General features: G+C 44.6%; 1 protein-coding gene across 23 annotated transcripts in view; it reads left to right on the top strand.

Moving 5' to 3' along the window:
- Positions 1 to 20,385, top strand: part of LOC118399606 (nuclear transcription factor Y subunit gamma-like) — a 49,414-nt gene extending 29,029 nt beyond the window's left edge. For 12 of the 23 annotated variants that reach the window (XM_052472583.1, XM_052472580.1, XM_052472579.1 and 9 more), the window contains exons 4-12: positions 4,222 to 4,335; positions 7,993 to 8,088; positions 10,994 to 11,152; positions 15,255 to 15,326; positions 17,770 to 17,922; positions 18,198 to 18,308; positions 18,634 to 18,687; positions 18,766 to 18,870; positions 19,207 to 20,385. In XM_052472583.1, coding sequence (XP_052328543.1) covers positions 4,222 to 4,335; positions 7,993 to 8,088; positions 10,994 to 11,152; positions 15,255 to 15,326; positions 17,770 to 17,922; positions 18,198 to 18,308; positions 18,634 to 18,687; positions 18,766 to 18,870; positions 19,207 to 19,233 — 891 coding nt within the window. In that variant the 3' untranslated portion in view covers positions 19,234 to 20,385. Of the gene's footprint in view, positions 1 to 4,221; positions 4,336 to 7,992; positions 8,089 to 10,993; positions 11,153 to 15,254; positions 15,327 to 17,769; positions 17,923 to 18,197; positions 18,309 to 18,633; positions 18,688 to 18,765 lie in introns of all 23 variants that reach the window. The other 11 variants (XM_052472573.1, XM_052472572.1, XM_035795818.2 and 8 more) reach the window with 9 other exon arrangements.

The raw sequence follows: 20,385 nt of genomic DNA, 5'->3' as shown, positions 1-20,385 counted from the left end.
GTCCACAGCTGGCTGAAATGAAGAGGATTCACAGGACCCACTCGCTCATTCTGTAGAAAATGCTTTGAGGAGACATGTTATTTGCAATCGTACTTCATCAAATTGTATTTGTCACATACACGTGTTTAGCAGATGTTATTGCGGGTGTAGCGAAATGCTTGTTTCTAGCTCCAACAGTGCAGTAATATCTAACAATTTACAACAATACACACACCCATCCCGTAGTGGCTAATAGACAAGCAGTAGCAGCTTAATAAACAAGCAGTAGCAGCTTTAATAAACAAGCAGTAGCAGCTTTAATAGACAAGCAGTAGCAGCTTAACCAGAAGGGGGTTATGGTTCCCATTTGGGAACGAACCCTCCCACGTTCAGCTGGAACGTGGCGCAATGGAACGCAAAAATATTCTTAGAAATATTTAACCTCCACACATTAACAAGTCCAATAGCTCAAATGAAAGATAAACACCTTGTTCATCTACCCAGCAAGTCAGATTTCTAAAATGTTTTACGGCGAAAACATAGCACATATTTATGTCAAACCACCACCAAAGACACAGCTAATTTGAATAGCCAAGTTGAACAAAATATACAATTAACAAACGCAGGATTAAAATTAAAATAATTCACTAACCTTTTGAAAATCTTCATGAGATGACAGTAATATAACATGTTACACAGTACATTTATGTTTTTTTCAATAATATGCAATTTATATCCATAAATCTCTGTTTACAATGACGCCACGTTCAAAATTGCTACTCAAATGTCCGGAGAAATGATGATAGCTCCGTCAGATAACGTCAGATAACAAGCAATACACATCATAAACTTTAACTAAATATACATGTTCTACACATAGATAGAAAGATACACTTCTTCTTAATACAACCGCTGTGTTACATTTATTTTTAACGTTACAGAATTCGTTCACTAGGCTATAATATGAGACGGCGCTCAGAAATTAGCATTACGTCTCCTCTATCTTGGAGTCCACAGAAACCCAAATTTACCACATAAATATTCCCTTACCTTTGATGTTCTTCCATCAGAAGACCTGGAAGGAGTTATACTTACCAAAAACATTGTTTGGTTTTGAAGTCTGTGTCTTTAGGTTATCAAACGCGACAAATTCCGGTCGAAATGCAGCCAAAATTCTAGTGGATGCGCACCAAAACTTCAAAATTACATATTATATGTCGACTAAACTGGTCAAACTAAGTGCAGAATCAAGCTTTAGCATGTTATAAACGTGGAAAACAATCCTTAGCACGAACAGAAACACCGACATCGTTTGGTCAATCCTGGAAGAAAGAGAGCTCTGGAGCGTCAGCGCGCATGAAAGTACTTGTTTTTTCGCGTGACCCGAAGGTTTCAGCCCGCCAAAAGTCTTGTGGGCGCGCGATTCTCACAAGCCCCATTGAAAGCAGACATCGCGCTGAAGACATAGAAACTGTTCCCAGGTCTGTAGCTGCTTGGGAGGGTGGGGGCGATGACGTCAAAGTTGGGCCAACTTTTCTGATGACAAGAGAGCGTTTGGGAGAATGGCTGCCCTGAGAGTTCTGCTTTACATACAGACATAATTTGAACGGTTTTAGAAGCTTTAGAGTGTTTTCTATTCAATAATAATTATTATATGCATATACTAGCAATTTTGGACAGATTTCTTTTCTGTTTACTATGGGCACGCAATTCCTCCAAAGGGGGCAGTAGTCAGCCCTATCCTTAACAGGTTTTAATAGACAAGCAGTAGCAGCTTAATAGACAGGCAGTAGCAGCTTAATAGACAACCAGTAGCAGCTTAATAGACAGGCAGTAGCAGCTTAATAGACAACCAGTAGTCAGCCCTATCCTTAACAGGTTTTAATAGACAAGCAGTAGCAGCTTAATAGACAAGCAGTAGCAGCTTAATAGACAAGCAGTAGTCAGCCCTATCCTTAACAGGTTTTAATAGACAAGCAGTAGCAGCTTAATAGACAAGCAGTAGCAGCTTAATAGACAAGCAGTAGCAGCTTAATAGACAAGCAGTAGTCAGCCCTATCCTTAACAGGTTTTAATAGACAAGCAGTAGCAGCTTAATAGACAAGCAGTAGCAGCTTAATAGACAAGCAGTAGCAGCTTAATAGACAGGCAGTAGCAGCTTAATAGACAGGCAGTAGCAGCTTAATAGACAGGCAGTAGCAGCTTAATAGACAGGCAGTAGCAGCTTAATAGACAGGCAGTAGCAGCTTAATAGACAGGCAGTAGCAGCTTAATAGACAGGCAGTAGCAGCTTAATAGACAGGCAGTAGCAGCTTAATAGACAAGCAGTAGCAGCTTAATAGACAAGCAGTAGCAGCTTAATAGACAAGCAGTAGCAGCTTAATAGACAAGCAGTAGCAGCTTAATAGACAAGCAGTAGCAGCTTAATAGACAAGCAGTAGCAGCTTAATAGACAGGCAGTAGCAGCTTAATAGACAGGCAGTAGCAGCTTAATAGACAGGCAGTAGCAGCTTAATAGACAGGCAGTAACAGCTTAACTGGGTGGAGGAAGAAGCTGAACTGAAGGCTGCAGTTACAACTTGCACGCAATTTTTGTTGATTGTAACTGAGTTGCTTGTTGACTGCTTCGTGAAACACCCCTCTGCAACTCATCTGCAACTTGGTTGCACCCAGTTGAAACTTTTCAACTTTGTGCAACTAGTTGCAAGCAACAGCCAATCAAAACAGACACTTTTGTCACAGGATCCATTCTAAGGTTCGGAATTCCGATCCAATTGTCATGTCAACACAACTGTCAGTGCTGCGCTGCACAAACTGCAATCAGGGTAGACAGAAGAGAGACTAGCACAGCAGGAGAAGTATACAAATGATTGTACATGGTTTAGCAGTCAATAAATGTAAGTGAATCCAAACTTCCCCCTTACCAGTTTCAACTGAAATGGGCCTACCATTTGATACAGCAGTGTGAGGGGTTGAGAGGGCCCGCCTCGCAGGGGACTGTTTCCTGACTACTGCCGAGGTGTAGCGGTCTTTCTGGCGCTTATAGCTGCCAAGCATCACCCAGATGGGTGCTACACTTCAGTAGTGGACTATCCAGCCTACCTACAGAGGAGGAGACAACAGACCAGGTGCCTGGTGAAGATCTCTGGGCTTGTCTAAGTAACTGACTGACACTGCTCCCTCTCTGTGCCATCGAAGCTCCCTCCTCTTAAGCTACTGCCCAGCCTTCCTGAACTGCTTGTCTGAATGTAACAGTATAGCTTCCGTCCCTCTCCTCGCCCCTACCTGGGCTCGAACCAGGGACCCTCTGCACACATCAACAACAGCCACCCTCGAAGCATCATTACCCATCGCTCCACAAAAGCAGCGGCCTTTGCAAAGCAAGGGGAACAACTACTTCAAGGTCTCGGAGCGAGTGACATCACTGAAACGCTATTAGCACGCACCCTGCTAACTAGCTAGCCATTTCACATTGGTTACATGAACAACACCTTATCTGAATCTGTGGAAGACCATCGCCCAAGACTTGCCAGATCTTTTATACATTTTTAGTGTTTTTGAGATTCTGTTTGTAATGCAAAAAAATATATAAAATATAAAAATAAATATATTGTAGTTTGTTGCTAGCTTGGTTAGCTCATAGCTAGCTAGCTGTGTTGGTGTTTGCGATGTCATTTTGGCTAACTAGCTAAATTGTACAGGCTGTTCTATATCCGTGTTGTTACAATAACCAAACGGTTGGATAAACAAATTATTTGTGAAACCACAATGTAAGGCAGCAGGTGACATGATTGGCTGTTGCATGCAATTTTATTTGCGTTTGAGTTCCTTCATGTAACAGCAAAGTTGCTTGAGATGATGCAATTTGCAACTAAAATTGCATGAAAGTTGCTTCATATAACCCAAGCTGTGGAGATCAGCAGATCACTGACATGCTGCACATCTAGAGGGACCCTTCTGCTAGCCATGACGCAGAGTGTGTGTGTTTGTTATGCTAGCCATGACCCAGCAGCTCTGTAGCCTGCTGCTTGCCTTCCGGGCGAACTCCCCGACATGCCCAACTTCTAAATGTCACTCAGTGGAAATCTTTTCAAAAGTTTAGGTTAGGTCTCTTCCCTTTAGTAGCAAAGGCTACGGGCGGCCTATCTATACAACCCTATTTAGTTGTGCAAGTTTGTCTGTTCTGTGTGTGTGTTCCCTGTTTCCCGCTAGTTATAACATGTCATCACTGTGTCTCCATAGATGATCAGTGCGGAGGCTCCAGTGCTGTTTGCCAAGGCAGCTCAGATCTTCATCACAGAGCTCACGCTGAGGGCCTGGATTCACACTGAAGACAACAAGAGACGCACCTTACAGGTCAGTTACACCCTCCCTAGTGTGTAAAGAGGTCACGCAAGCATCTTCTCTAGTGTGTAAAGAGGTCACGCAAGCATCTTCTCTAGTGTGTAAAGAGGTCACGCAAGCATCTTCTCTAGTGTGTAAAGAGGTCACGCAAGCATCTTCTCTAGTCTGTAAAGAGGTCACGCGCCTGTGCGCGCACGCAGATGCACATGCAGTCTGCTGACCCAATTTTACATTTAAAGACAACACATGCAGTTGTGCTGGTCCCTGTGTGTGTGTGTAGAGGCCCCACACCGCCATCCCCTGAGGACCGGCTCTGTTAAAATCCTTTTCTGTCTGTCCCCTCTGAAAGCAAACCTTGGCTCCCATGACCCACTTTTACTCGCAACGCCATTTTGCTCTCTTATCCCAGAGCCAGGAGAATTACATGGATCCTGGAGTGAGGCTAGGGAATGGGGAAGACCTAGAGAGAGACAAAGTGAAAGCGATTGTGGGGAGAGAGTGTGAGAGAAGAGAACGGGAGAGCGAGTGAGAGAAGCAAGAGGAAGGGAGAGAGAGAAAAGTGGGAGAGGGAGAGAAAAGAGAGGGAGAGAAAAGAGAGGGAGAGAAAAGAGTGGGTTGATCAGAGTGGTTTTGAAAGCCCGGGCTAGTCGCACCTGTGTGTCAGGGAGGGCAGACTAGCCAGTCAGCCATACAATGAAACATTAAAGCAGAGTGCCCCAGTTCTCTCTCTTCTTCATCCATGCACATAGAGCCTTCAGAAAGTATTCACACCCCTTTACTCTTTCCACATTTTGTTGTGTTACAAAGTGGTATTCAAATACATTTAATTGAAATGTCTTGTCAACCTTCTACACAACATACTCTGTCAAAGTCAAAGAAAAATTCTAACATTTAATTTTTTTTTTTTTAAATTACAATAACTACTAATATCTTGATTAGATAATAGTCAATACATGTTAGAGTCACAGCTATTACAGCTGTGTTTTTTGGGGGGTATGTCTCTAAGAGCTTTGCACACCTGCATTGTACAATATTTGCTAGACAGCCATTTTTAAGTCTTGCCATAGATTTCGAAGCCAATTTAGGTCAAAACTGTATCTAGGCCACTCAGAAATGTTCAATGTCATCTTGGTAAGCAACTCCAATTTGCAAGGTTGCTAGTCGACTAGCGTTACGTTAGCAATGCATTAGTCATCCAGTTCCTATCAATACCTATCTTACAGCTGTATTAAATTAAACCATCTAACCAGTTATCAAATAATGTTACCGGTTTATGTAGTTATCTTGGCCAGCTAGCTAAAGTTAGCTGGCTAGCTAGCAGGCTAAAATAACTAAGTAATCTAGCCAACCACCACCGTCAACAAAGCTAAGTAGTAAGCCAGAGAACAACTAGTCTAGCACAGGCAGGGACCAACTGAACACACGCAAAAAAAGCCAGCAGATGTGAAGTAGAGAAAGCGGAGACTTAACGATTGACGGTTGGGTCATTCTCACGGAACTGGTATTCGACCCCAAAATTCTCAAGTGTTATTTTTCACGAAATTACCTTTTGGTTCACTGAGATTAGGATCAGATTTTATGCATTTTTTCACAAAAACGCACTATATATATATATATATATATATATATATATATATATATTGATTTATTTTCCCTCCACAATTACCTGCGCAAAAATGTTAATTACCGCAACTGTTTATCCAAGGTCTTTACAAGTAATATTGGGTTATTAAAATGTCGATATGCATGGCATATAAGAGAATAACTTAACTTAAACTTTATTTCAAAACTGATTGGAGTGTTACGGTAATGAGACCACGCACACTGGTTTTATGTAATAAATATTTTAATTTAATGTCAATTTAAAGTAGTATAACATTATCAAAATAACAAATTACAGCAAGATATTTTGTTTTATTCAAATAAATTAGGTTTTTCTAAAGTAAAATTGTATAAAATTACCAGAGAATTTAATTCAGACGCATTTCGGTAATGGGAATTTGGGGTGGAAATCTATTTAAAGTAACACAACATGATTGTTGGGTAGCCTAGTGGTTAGAGCATTGGACTAGTAACCGAAAGGTTGCAAGTTCAAATCCCCGAGCTGACAAGGTACAAAATCTGTCGTTCTGCCCTTGAACAGGCAGTTAACCCACTGTTCCCAGGCCGTCATTGAAAATAAGAATTTGTTCTTAACTGACTTGCCTGGTCAAATAAATAAATAAAATTGTTGATTGTTGCAGATGCATCATGGTTTTGTAACCCCATTTGCTGCAGACATGTTTAACATTGGTTTCATGATAATCACCTAGCTGAGTTGGCTAAGGAGAGAGGTGCTTCAGAGGGAGAGGCCATTTCGCCAACCGAGGGGGAGTCTGCTAATCCAATAGCGATATAGTGAGGTAAATCTAAAGAAAGATTCCAGAGGCAATCATCCAGAGGCGGCATTGGTCACAGGAGATGAGGAGGAGAGTCTACAATAAGACTGCGATCGTAGGAAAACTCCAGGCAGTCAGTCGTCTACGGTAGCTCGCTAGTACTAAGCCAAGATTGAAAAACTCTGGTACCCTACTTTGTGGAGATCACGCGGCCCCCACGTGTTGGAAATCTGATTGGTTGTTTACTTAACACCGCCTTGTGTTTGGTGGATTATATCTCACCACTGACAACACTCTGTCTGCATGGCTAGTGGCTAACGTTAGCCAACTCAAGCTAACTAACGCAGAGTAGTTTCTCCATAAAACGTTGAGAAATAGTGCATTGTGGGTAGTTTAGAAGATATCCCTGGACATAAGTTATTAAATATGTTTAAAAAACTCAACATAAGTATGTTTGTAGTTATAGGTAACCATATCATGACTACAACTAAGTTACTAAGTCTTTGACCACACTGTGTTTTTACTTTGGTGAGTAAAAACAAATGCTTCCTACCCTTTAATAACCTCGAAATAGAATGCCAATTTGGTTTCAAGTTCCTCACGTTAATTGCATTTTTACACCACAGGTGGTGTTACATGTGTTTTATTAATAAGACAGCTCTGCTTGCAATCACACTCATTCTATCTCTCTTACACACACACACACACACACACACACACACACTCCGGCTCTCGCCGGTGCTAGGGTTCCGTTGTGCCAACGGCACGCCGATCAGGGTCTCCATGGCGACGCTCATCAATATAACAACTGTGGATGTGACCCGGTGTTACCTGATATATTAATCTCACAGCGCTATAAATACACATATGTAGGGGGCCCCAATGGGGGGGACTTAGATGCCAATATCCTGTGGAAAATGACACACACACTAGAGGAGTGGGCCTCGGGAGGACAGTGATGCTAAGAATACATCACACAACTCCCGGTGTCCTTAATCTGGTGCTGCTCACAGTGGGCCTATGGCTCTATGGCTAATTCTGCTGTTTTTACATGGTATGTGTTGATTGAAGTAGGCAACGCTTTTTACAGTTCCACTGAGAGCAAACTCCTTTTTACTATTGTTTACAAAGCTGTTGGAGTTTGACCTAGTCTTTTCTTCGAACGCTTTCAAAAAGGCTATATTTGGAGCAGCAGCAGAAGTACAAAGTCAGTTTTATATTTAGCCTAGTTTTTTCACATACTGATGAGGAGCCTAATATTCAGCCTCAACTCTTATTTCCTGTGTTACAGAGGAATGACATTGCCATGGCGATAACGAAGTTTGACCAGTTTGACTTCCTTATCGACATTGTGCCCCGGGACGAGCTCAAGCCCCCCAAACGACAGGTAGTGTGTGTGTGTGTGTGTGTGTGTGTGTGGGTCTATCTACATTTACTTTCAGGACCCCGTAAGGGTGGAGTACCACTCCTGGCAGCCTAGAGACGCTGTAAACATCCTTGACTGGAAGCTGGGGTTTGGACAGCAAGGGCTTTCAGTCGGATGTTTGCAGCGTCTGGCTGCCCATTACTTCCAACAGTGCCACCATAGCCTCTAATCTCCATCAGAACCACCACCATAGCCTCTAATCTCCACCAATACACCACCATAGCCTCTAATCTCCATCAGAACCACCACCAATACATCACCATAGTCTCTAATCTCCATCAGAAACACCACCATAGCCTCTAATCTCCATCAGAACCACCACCATAGCCTCTAATCTCCACCAATACACCACCATAGCCTCTAATCTCCATCAGAACCACCACCAATACACCACAATAGCCTCTAATCTCCATCAGAACCACCACCAATACACCACCATAGCCTCTAATCTCCATCAGAACCACCACCAATACACCACCATAGCCTCTAATCTCCATCAGAGCCACCACCAATACACCACCATAGACTCTAATCTCCATCAGAACCACCACCATAGCCTCTAATCTCCATCAGAACCACCACCATAGCCTCTAATCTCCACCAATACACCACCATAGCCTCTAATCTCCATCAGAACCACCACCAATACACCACAATAGCCTCTAATCTCCATCAGAACCACCACCATAGCCTCTAATCTCCATCAGAACCACCACCAATACACCACCATAGCCTCTAATCTCCATCAGAGCCACCACCAATACACCACCATAGACTCTAATCTCCATCAGAACCACCACCATAGCCTCTAATCTCCACCAATACACCACCATAGCCTCTAATCTCCATCAGAACCACCACCAATACACCACAATAGCCTCTAATCTCCATCAGAACCACCACCAATACACCACCATAGCCTCTAATCTCCATCAGAACCACCACCAATACACCACCATAGCCTCTAATCTCCATCAGAACCACCACCAATACACCACCATAGCCTCTAATCTCCATCAGAACCACCACCAATACACCACCATAGCCTCTAATCTCCATCAGAACCACCACCAATACATCACCATAGCCTCTAATCTCCATCAGAAACACCACCATAGCCTCTAATCTCCATCAGAACCACCACCAATACACCACCATAGCCTCTAATCTCCATCAGAACCACCACCAATACACCACCATAGCCTCTAATCTCCATCAGAACCACCACCAATACACCACCATAGCCTCTAATCTCCATCAGAACCACCACCAATACATCACCATAGCCTCTAATCTCCATCAGAAACACCACCATAGCCTCTAATCTCCATCAGAACCACCACCAATACACCACCATAGCCTCTAATCTCCATCAGAACCACCACCAATACACCACCATAGCCTCTAATCTCCATCAGAACCACCACCAATACACCACCATAGCCTCTAATCTCCATCAGAACCACCACCATAGCCTCTAATCTCCATCAGAACCACCACCATAGCCTCTAATCTCCATCAGAACCACCACCATAGCCTCTAATCTCCATCAGAACCACCACCAATACACCACCATAGCCTCTAATCTCCATCAGAAACACCACCATAGCCTCTAATCTCCATCAGAACCACCACCAATACATCACCATAGCCTCTAATCTCCATCAGAACCACCACCAATACACCACCATAGCCTCTAATCTCCATCAGAACCACCACCATAGCCTCTAATCTCCATCAGAACCACCACCAATATACCACCATAGCCTCTAATCTCCATCAGAACCACCACCAATCCCCCATTTGAATCACTATCAACATAATCACCACTGTGTTAACGGCTGCCCCCTCTACCACATTACAGTCCTGACTCAGATTGATGGTGTGTTAGGCTGAACAGTGGCTCCTAAGCTTTTTAAGTTGTGGCCACCTAAATAGACCGATTCACCAAGTCTGTGGCCAGGGGTGTAAACATCCTACACTCTCAGCTGTGACATCATCGAGCTGGGAGAGGGGTGTTTACGCTTCTGGTGACGGGGAAACTGCCACCTCCTACAGTACCCTGGAAGATCAACCAACCCACACCTTTTAGGGAACTGTTACCTTGTACTTCTGACAATGATGAGGCCTTGAGTTGACTTTTCTGAGCACAAAGAAACATGGTGCTTGTAGTGCTGTGGCATTGCTCTAGCTGGCAGTTGTTAGACCATATCAGACTAGACACAAAGAGCCTTCATGCTTGTTAATGGCTGACAAAATGTCCAATGTGTCATTGAATGAGCTTTCCATTCACAGTTTATGATTAAAACATTCTCAATAGTGTGCCAAGGTCTTGTTTTCATGAATGGAAACGATCCCTTTCTGTCTGCTGAAGTGTTCTTGTGTTCTGAAAAGTGTTGTTGGGTTGTGAAAACCCATTGTCTTGACGAAGACCCATAAGGCCTTGAGCCTGAGTGTTGTCGACTGGGGATCATCAAGGTCCTCCAGTGCTAATGGATCCTCTGACTGTGTCCCAATCGGTACCCTATTCCCTATGTAGTGCACTACTTTTGACCAGGGCCCATAGGGTTCCCATAGGGCTCTGGTCAAAAGCAGTGCACTGAATAGGGAATATGGTGCCATTTGGGATGTACCCTCTATTTAGAATCACATTACTCATCCATCCAGGCCCTATCAGTTATTAATCTGGGTCTCTTACCTATTGTATTACACTGGCAAAATAATTCATGGAGATGTAATGGACTGATAGGCTTTTCTGTTATCCCCTCTCTCTTTCTCTCACCATCTCTCTCGCTCTGTCTCTCACCATGTCTCTCTTTTTTTCTCTCTCTCTCTTTCTTGCCCCCTCTCTTTTGTATGTGTACAGGAGGAGGTGCGTCAGTCGGTGGCCCCAGCAGAGCCGGTTCAGTACTACTTCACCCTGGCTCAGCAGCCAGGCCAGGTGCAGGGCCAGCAGGCCACTGGACAACAGGCTACCACCATCCAGCCTGGACAGATCATCATCGCACAGCCACAACAAGGACAGGTAAACTGGAGAACAGACCTGCACTGACACAGACGGAGAGACCATGTGTGCAGACACACACGCACCACACCAGACACACGGAGCATACTACTCCACAAACAACCGGTAAGCTACCAACAGTCAGCCTAGGCAACGATGTAGTGTACACCACACACACACCGTGACACAGCCTGGCAGATCACCAGCTCTCCTAACACTCTCCCAGTCAACAACCCTCTCCAACCCTGTCCACTATAAAGCAGTGTGAATGGGGTAATAACAGTGGGTTTTATTGATATTATCCTTGGCAAGCACAAACCGCACTCTGGCCTCCACTCTTTCCCACCAGCAGGGATGAATGTCCCGTTCACACCCAGCACACAAACACACAGCTATAAAAGCAGTGATACAGGGCCATTTGATCTGCCCACTTCAGTCACTCCCTTCTCTGCTGGATGTCCAGAACAGTACAGTAACACAGTCCCTGTCACCCTATTCCCTATTCAGTGCACTACTTTTGACCAGGGCCCTTAGGGATTAGGGTGCCATTTGGGATGTAACCTAGACTCCCTGTGAGACTGCTCTCTGCCACTCAGCTGTACTTATCTCTGAAGAGGAGGAACATATGAATAAACAGATGGGTGGGTTGCCCCCTCATCCCTAGTCTTTTTCCTTCTCTGAGTGTGGTTCCCCAGGCACCCCTCTGTCTCTCTTTTGTGTTCCCTCTCTTGCTCCATTATTCTCGCTCCCTGTTGAATGTGTTCCCTCTCTTGCTCCATTATTCTCGCTCCCTGTTGAATGTGTTCCCTCTCTTGCTCCATTATTCTTGCTCCCTGTTGAATGTGTTCCCTCTCTTGCTCCATTATTCTCGCTCCCTGTTGAATGTGTTCTCTCTCTTGCTCCATTATTCTCGCTCCCTGTTGAATGTGTTCCCTCTCTTGCTCCATTATTCTCGCTCCCTGTTGAATGTGTTCCCTCTCTTGCTCCATTATTCTCGCTTCCTGTTGAATGTGTTCCCTCTCTTGCTCCATTATTCTCGCTCCCTGTTGAATGTGTTCCCTCTCTTGCTCCATTATTCTCGCTCCCTGTTGAATGTGTTCTCTCTCTTGCTCCATTATTCTCGCTCCCTGTTGAATGTGTTCCCTCTCTTGCTCCATTATTCTCGCTCCCTGTTGAATGTGTTCTCTCTCTTGCTCCATTATTCTCGCTCCCTGTTGAATGTGTTCCCTCTCTTGCTCCATTATTCTCGCTCCCTGTTGAATGTGTTCTCTCTCTTGCTCCATTATTCTCGCTCCCTGTTGAATGTGTTCCCTCTCTTGCTCCATTATTCTCGCTCCCTGTTGAATGTGTTCCCTCTCTTGCTCCATTATTCTCGCTCCCTGTTGAATGTGTTCCCTCTCTTGCTCCATTATTCTCGCTCCCTGTTGAATGTGTTCTCTCTCTTGCTCCATTATTCTCGCTCCCTGTTGAATGTGTTCCCTCTCTTGCTCCATTATTCTCGCTCCCTGTTGAATGTGTTCCCTCTCTTGCTCCATTATTCTCGCTCCCTGTTGAATGTGTTCCCTCTCTTGCTCCATTATTCTCGCTCCCTGTTGAATGTGTTCCCTCTCTTGCTCCATTATTCTCGCTCCCTGTTGAATGTGTTCCCTCTCTTGCTCCATTATTCTCGCTCCCTGTTACTACCACAGTCCCCTCACAGTTACCGAGCAGAGCAGGGGAGGTCACTACATGACTGGCACCTTAGAATAGGTGACTAGTTTAGACTACTGGGTTACAGTTAAGAGGCCAGGGAGGAAAGGGATGGTGGGATGGAAGAGGGGAAAGGATCTGAAAAACAGATGGATAAAGTGTGAGATACCTGGGGATTGAGGGAGGAGGGTAATGAGGTCCTAATTCATTGCTCAATTCGTGTGTGTGTGTGTGTGTGTGTGTGTGTGTGTGTGTGTGTGTGTGTGTGTGTGTGTGTGTGTGTGTGTGTGTGTGTGTGTGTGTGTGTGTGTGTGTGTGTCTTTGCCAGACTTGCCTGCTAAGAGCTTTCGGTGTCACTAGTCGTCACTGTTGCACCAGTTCTGTCACATTCCCACAAAGTCCCTAACGGACTGATCTGTTACGAAACCAAACCTCCATTTCTATTGCACATCTACAGTGTCTTATTGGAACTCCCATTTCCTACTGTAGGATACATCTTTATCTTCATTAACAGCTGCTCTTTCTCCATTAAATCTGCATCCCTTCTGCTCTATGCATTTCTTCCAACCATAATTCAGTTCACATGCTCATTGTTTGTTGTGTGTGATCTGATGACCGGTGTCTGACTGTGTGTGTTCTGATGACCGGTGCCTGACTGTGTGTGTGTGTGTGATCTGATGACCGGTGCCTGACTGTGTGTGTGTGTGTGTGTGTGATCTGATGACCGGTGCCTGACTGTGTGTGTGATCTGATGACCGGTGTCTGACTGTGTGTGTTCTGATGACCGGAATGCCTGACTGTGTGTGTGTGTGTGATCTGATGACCGGTGCCTGACTGTGTGTGTGTGTGTGTGTGTGATCTGATGACCGGTGCCTGACTGTGTGTGTGTGTGTGATCTGATGACCGGTGCCTGACTGTGTGTGTGTGTGTGATCTGATGACCGGTGTCTGACTGTGTGTGTGTGTGATCTGATGACCGGTGTCTGGCTGTGTGTGTGTGATCTGATGACCGGTGTCTGGCTGTGTGTGTGTGATCTGATGACCGGTGTCTGACTGTGTGTGTCTGACTGTGTGTGTGTGTGTGTGTGTGTGTGTGTGTGTGTGTTCTGATGACCGGTGTCTGACTGTGTGTGTGTGTGATCTGATGACCGGTGCCTGACTGTGTGTGTGTGTGTGATCTGATGACCGGTGTCTGACTGTGTGTGATCTGATGACCGGTGTCTGACTGTGTGTGATCTGATGACCGGTGTCTGACTGTGTGTGATCTGATGACCGGTGTCTGACTGTGTGTGTGATCTGATGACCGGTGTCTGACTGTGTGTGTGTGTGTGTGATCTGATGACCGGTGTCTGACTGTGTGTGATCTGATGACCGGTGTCTGACTGTGTGTGTATGATCTGATGACAGGTGTGTGTGTGTGTGTGTGTCTTTGCCAGACTTGCCTGCTAAGAGCTTTCGGTGTCACTAGTCGTCACTGTTGCACCAGTTCTGTCACATTCCCACAAAGTCCCTAACGGACTGATCTGTTACGAAACCAAACCTCCATTTCTATTGCACATCTACAGTGTCTTATTGGAACTCCCATTTCCTACTGTAGGATACATCTTTATCTTCATTAACAGCTGCTCTTTCTCCATTAAATCTGCATCCCTTCTGCTCTATGCATTTCTTCCAACCATAATTCAGTTCACATGCTCATTGTTTGTTGTGTGTGATCTGATGAGCGGTGTCTGACTGTGTGTCTGACTGTGTGTGTTCTGATGACCGGTGTCTGACTGTGTGTGTATGTGATCTGATGACCGGTGTCTGACTGTGTGTGTGTGTGATCTGATGGCCGGTGCCTGACTGTGTGTGTGTGTGTGTGATCTGATGACCGGTGCCTGACTGTGTGTGTGTGTGTGTGTGATCTGATGGCCGGTGCCTGACTGTGTGTGTGTGTGTGTGTGTGTGTGTGTGTGTGTGTGTGTGTGTGTGTGTGTGATCTGATGACCGGTGTCTGACTGTGTGTGTCTGACTGTGTGTGTGTGTGTGTGATCTGATGACCGGTGTCTGACTGTGTGTGTATGTGATCTGATGACCGGTGCCTGACTGTGTCTGTGTGTGTGTGTGATCTGATGACCTGTGCCTGACTGTGTGTGTGTGTGTGAGCTGATGACCGGTGTCTGACTGTGTGTGTGTGTGTGATCTGATGACCGGTGTCTGACTGTGTGTGTCTGACTGTGTGTGTGTCTGACTGTGTGTGTCTGACCGTGTGTGTGATCTGATGACCGGTGTCTGACTGTGTGTGTATGATCTGATGACAGGTGTGTGTGTGTGCGCTACTTTTTCCTCTACACTCTACATTCTGCACTCTGCACTCTGCACTCTGCATGTGCTTGTAGTCATGTTTGTAAAGCTCCCTCTTTCTCTTCCTCTCTCTTCCTTCCCCCCTTCAGGTGCTGCAGGGGACCACAATGCAACAGTTACAGCAGGTGCAGGTAGCCCAGTCACAGGGCACACCTATCACGGTAACCCCCCCCCCATCCGAAACACCCTTCCCCATCCCAGTACTCCTAGTTGTAGGGTGAAGTTGCTCCTAGATGCTGATCTTGGATCAGTTTTGCAATTACCCCACTAAATAGTTAAGGTTAGGGTTGGGAGAGGGGATGCTGATTCTAGATCTGTACCTAGTGGAAATGTCATCCCGGAGCGCACCCCTCCACATTTAATCAGGAAGGTTAGTTTACCCCATGAGGGCCTTCCTTTCTCTCCTGTCCATCTCATCTCCACTTGGTGCTCCAGGTCTGCAGTTTAACTTTTGACTCAGCAGCAGCTGGCTCATTAGGGATGTTAGTCAGATCAGATTAACTGTCTCATTAGGGACGTTAGTCAGATTAGCTGTCTCATTAGGGACGTTAGTCAGATCAGATTAGCTGTCTCATTAGGGACTTTAGTCAGATCAACTGGCTCATTAGTGATGTTAGTCAGATTAGCTGTCTCATTAGGGACATTAGTCACATCAGATTAGCTGTCTCATTAGGGAAGTTAGTCAGATCAGATTAGCTGTCTCATTAGGGACATTAGTCAGATCAGATTAGCTGTCTCATTAGGGACATTAGTCAGATCAGATTAGCTGTCTCATTAGGGACATTAGTCAGATCAGATTAGCTGTCTCATTAGGGACATTAGTCAGATCAGATTAGCTGTCTCATTGGGGATGTTAGTCAGATCAGATTAGCTGTCTCATTGGGGACGTTAGTCAGATCAGATTAGCTGTCTCATTGGGGATGTTAGTCAGATCAGATTAGCTGTCTCATTAGGGACGTTAGTCAGATCAGATTAGCTGTCTCATTAGGGACGTTAGTGTAGATCAGATTAGCTGTCTCATTGGGGACATTAGTCAGATCAGATTAGCTGTCTCATTGGGGATGTTAGTCAGATCAGATTAGCTGTCTCATTGGGGACATTAGTCAGATCAGATTAGCTGTCTCATTAGGGATGTTAGTCAGATCAGATTAGCTGTCTCATTGGGGATGTTAGTCAGATCAGATTAGCTGTCTCATTAGGGACATTAGTCAGATCAGATTAGCTGTCTCATTGGGGATGTTAGTCAGATCAGATTAGCTGTCTCATTGGGGATGTTAGTCAGATCAGATTAGCTGTCTCATTGGGGACATTAGTCAGATCAGATTAGCTGTCTCATTGGGGATGTTAGTCAGATCAGATTAGCTGTCTCATTGGGGACATTAGTCAGATCAGATTAGCTGTCTCATTGGGGATGTTAGTCAGATCAGATTAGCTGTCTCATTAGGGACGTTAGTCAGATCAGATTAGCTGTCTCATTGGGGACATTAGTCAGATCAGATTAGCTGTCTCATTAGGGACATTAGTCAGATCAGATTAGCTGTCTCATTAGGGACATTAGTCAGATCAGATTAGCTGTCTCATTAGGGACATTAGTCAGATCAGATTAGCTGTCTCATTAGGGACATTAGTCAGATCAGATTAGCTGTCTCATTGGGGATGTTAGTCAGATCAGATTAGCTGTCTCATTAGGGACGTTAGTGTAGATCAGATTAGCTGTCTCATTAGGGACATTAGTCAGATCAGATTAGCTGTCTCATTAGGGACATTAGTCAGATCAGATTAGCTGTCTCATTAGGGATGTTAGTCAGATCAGATTAGCTGTCTCATTAGGGATGTTAGTCAGATCAGATTAGCTGTCTCATTAGGGATGTTAGTCAGATCAGATTAGCTGTCTCATTAGGGATGTTAGTCAGATCAGATTAGCTGTCTCATTAGGGACATTAGTCAGATCAGATTAGCTGTCTCATTAGGGACGTTAGTGTAGATCAGATTAGCTGTCTCATTGGGGATGTTAGTCAGATCAGATTAGCTGTCTCATTGGGGATGTTAGTCAGATCAGATTAGCTGTCTCATTAGGGATGTTAGTCAGATCAGATTAGCTGTCTCATTAGGGATGTTAGTCAGATCAGATTAGCTGTCTCATTAGGGACGTTAGATCCGATCGGCTGGTTTATTAGGGACGTTAGATCCGATCGGCTGGTTTATTAGGGACGTTAGATCCGATCGGCTGGTTTATTAGGGACGTTAGATCCGATCGGCTGGTTTATTAGGGACGTTAGATCCGATCGGCTGGTTTATTAGGGACGTTAGATCCGATCGGCTGGTTTATTAGGGACGTTAGATCCGATGGGCTGGTTTATTAGGGACGTTAGATCCGATGGGCTGGTTTATTAGGGACGTTAGATCTGATCGGCTGGTTTATTAGGGACGTTAGATCTGATCGGCTGGTTTATTAGGGACGTTAGATCCGATCGGCTGGTTTATTAGGGACGTTAGATCGTCTGGATTTCTTTCCTTCTTTCTTTGGGACAATCATCACATTACATGTCTCAGTCACCAGACTCTCAGTCGTTCAACAATGAATCTTCCTTCTCCACCCCGAAGGGAGGGGCTCCAATGACCATGCAGGTGGGAGACCAGCAGGTCCAGATAGTACAGGCATCGTCCCAGGGCCAGACCCAGACGGTGCAGTCAGGACAGACCATGCAGGTCATGCAGCAGATAATCACCAACTCCGCAGAGATCCAGCAGATACCAGTAAGAGAGACAGATATAGAGGAGGAAAGTCTCCTAGAATGACCTTACTGGAAAGATTATAATCATTGTAAAGCTCCATTTTCTAATGATATTTACACAACATTTTCTTCAGTTAAATATTGGAGATAAATCTCCTTATAGTTGGTGAACCTTATACGGTCCTCCATTTTGACGCTCTGCTCTAACTAGCTCAGTGATCATGATAACCTCTGCGTTGTGTATCTATGACCTTCCCATCCTAAAGTGTGTCTCCCCCGTGTGGTGACTGTGTGCAGGTGCAGCTGAACAATGGTCAGTTGCAGTACATTCGGCTGGCACAGCCTGTCTCTGGCACACAGGTGGTTCAGGGACAGATCCAGACGCTGGGTAACACTCAGCAGGTACAGGTACTGAACATGGACCTTTAAAAAAAATCCATAGTATCGCATCAGATGTGTGTAGACACTTCACCTCTGTAATGTAGTGTCTGGTACCGTATCACTGTTAGTTTAGGAAATATCATTAAGGTAGTAACATATGATAACATTCTAAATATGATACGATTATTCGTCTTAAAAATGTGTGTTTTCAATATTGTTTTGTAAATCTATTTCTATATTGTTAATTTCCTTCAGTTGCATTTTAAGAGGTGTAGGTTTGAATAGTGGCTGTGTGAAGCACTGTGACTGACTGACTCCTCTCTCTCTCTCTCTCTCTCTGGTTTGTTCTCAGATTACACAGACAGAGCAAGGCCAGCAGCAATTCAACCAGTTTACTGATGGACAGGTAAGAGGAACATCTCAGTGACCTCTCACTCCTGTCGCTCGCTCACTCACATCCTTTACTCTCTCTCTCTCCTTACAGCAGTTGTATCAGATTCAGCAGGTGATGCCGGCGGGACAGGACCTGAGCCAGCCGTTGTTCATCCAGTCCACCAATCAGACGGCTGATGGACAGGTCACCACACAGGTCAGCACAGACTGAGGCTCTGGAAGCATCCTCCTGACCACCAAACCATTGACCACACCACCTGCTACCATCCATAAGGACAACACTGGCTCAAACGCCAAGGGACCTCCTAGGAGGCGTCCAAAATGGTCAAAAGTAGAGCCCAATATAGGGTGCCATTTGGGATGTACCCTTACTCTCATTCAATACACTGGTCTATGACATGATATCAGTACTTAAAAGGAACTGTCTGACAACAACAGTTCTTAATTCAGTATACTGGGTCAGATACCAAAGGGACTGCTCTACAACTCCCTCTCATTCCCATTTAATATTGTCTCTCTCTGCCTCCGTTAGTTCCTCCAGGCACCCACTCTCACCTGATAGGTTCCCCAAAAAAGCCCCCATTCATGAGAGCTACACACAGGGTATCCGAACACTGAATCCTCCAGGACCCAACTCTCCTCCGTTTTAGTGACCAGCTGTTCATCCTCGATGTCTGTAAACCCTTTATGTACAAACCTCCTCTATATATTCTCTGTCTCTCTGAAGTACACCATATGGGTGGCTCTTGTGTTCTCTATGGGTACGTCCCAAATGGCTCCCTATTCCCTATACAATGCACTCATTTAGACCACGGTCCAAAGGGTTTTGGTCAAAAGTAGTGCTCTATATAGGGAATAGAATGCATTGGGATGCATCCTATGGAAGGCTTGGCCCTTGTTTTGTCTACAAGCCAAGAGAACATAAATCCTTTCTTTGTAATGTTTTTATGTGTAGACGTTTCAAATAATAATCTATAAAGCCATACTCTTACCTAACCCATTTATTTCACAATAAATCATTGTCAATTGTACGAGACCAGCCATGATAGGTCAATTAAGTTATGTTAGTCTCTGGCAGGTTTTTCCACATTGACGAGACATTGCCATCGATGAAAGGGCTTCTAACTGTATGATTGAGTTTGAATTGTGTGTGTGTGTGTGTGTGTGTCATTCAATATTGTGCAGTTACTGCAGTATACTTTCCCCATGGCCCAGTGATCCTATTCACCTCTTCAGTGCCCCCTCTTCTCCATTTCCTCTTCTATTCCCCTCTCTGTCTCTCCATTCATTTCCACTGATCACTCTATCGTTAGAGCAGGGAGAGGTTAGGCCTTTCTGTCTCTGCAGTCTCTTCTTTCTCTCTTTTTCTCTCCCTTTACTGTTTCCTGTATCCAGAGAGGTTTGTGGTTCTCCTGCCTGCTCTGAGGAAGTCTCCTGTATAAAAACAACTCCACTGGGAGAAAGGCCTCTTTTTATAAACTCTTATTTTGAAATCCTGTTGTAACTTGTCAATGTTAATTTGTTTTTATGATCACCCCTCTCCCTCCTCCCCTTTCTTATTTAGTAAGTTTAATTGTTATCATTGCTGTTCTTATTATTGTCGATTTGCATGTAGTTTAAACTGCCAGCATGATATGCAATAGATGGGTAGACATTCTATTTTGTAAGCAAACTTTGGGTTTGTGAGAAAATAAAATGCAAATAAAAAACA

The sequence above is a fragment of the Oncorhynchus keta genome, chromosome 20, assembly GCF_023373465.1.
Source record: "Oncorhynchus keta strain PuntledgeMale-10-30-2019 chromosome 20, Oket_V2, whole genome shotgun sequence".
Lineage (NCBI taxonomy): Eukaryota > Metazoa > Chordata > Actinopteri > Salmoniformes > Salmonidae > Oncorhynchus > Oncorhynchus keta.
The sequence above is the reverse complement of the archived record's forward strand: the minus strand, read 5'-3'. Positions and strand labels throughout refer to the sequence as shown.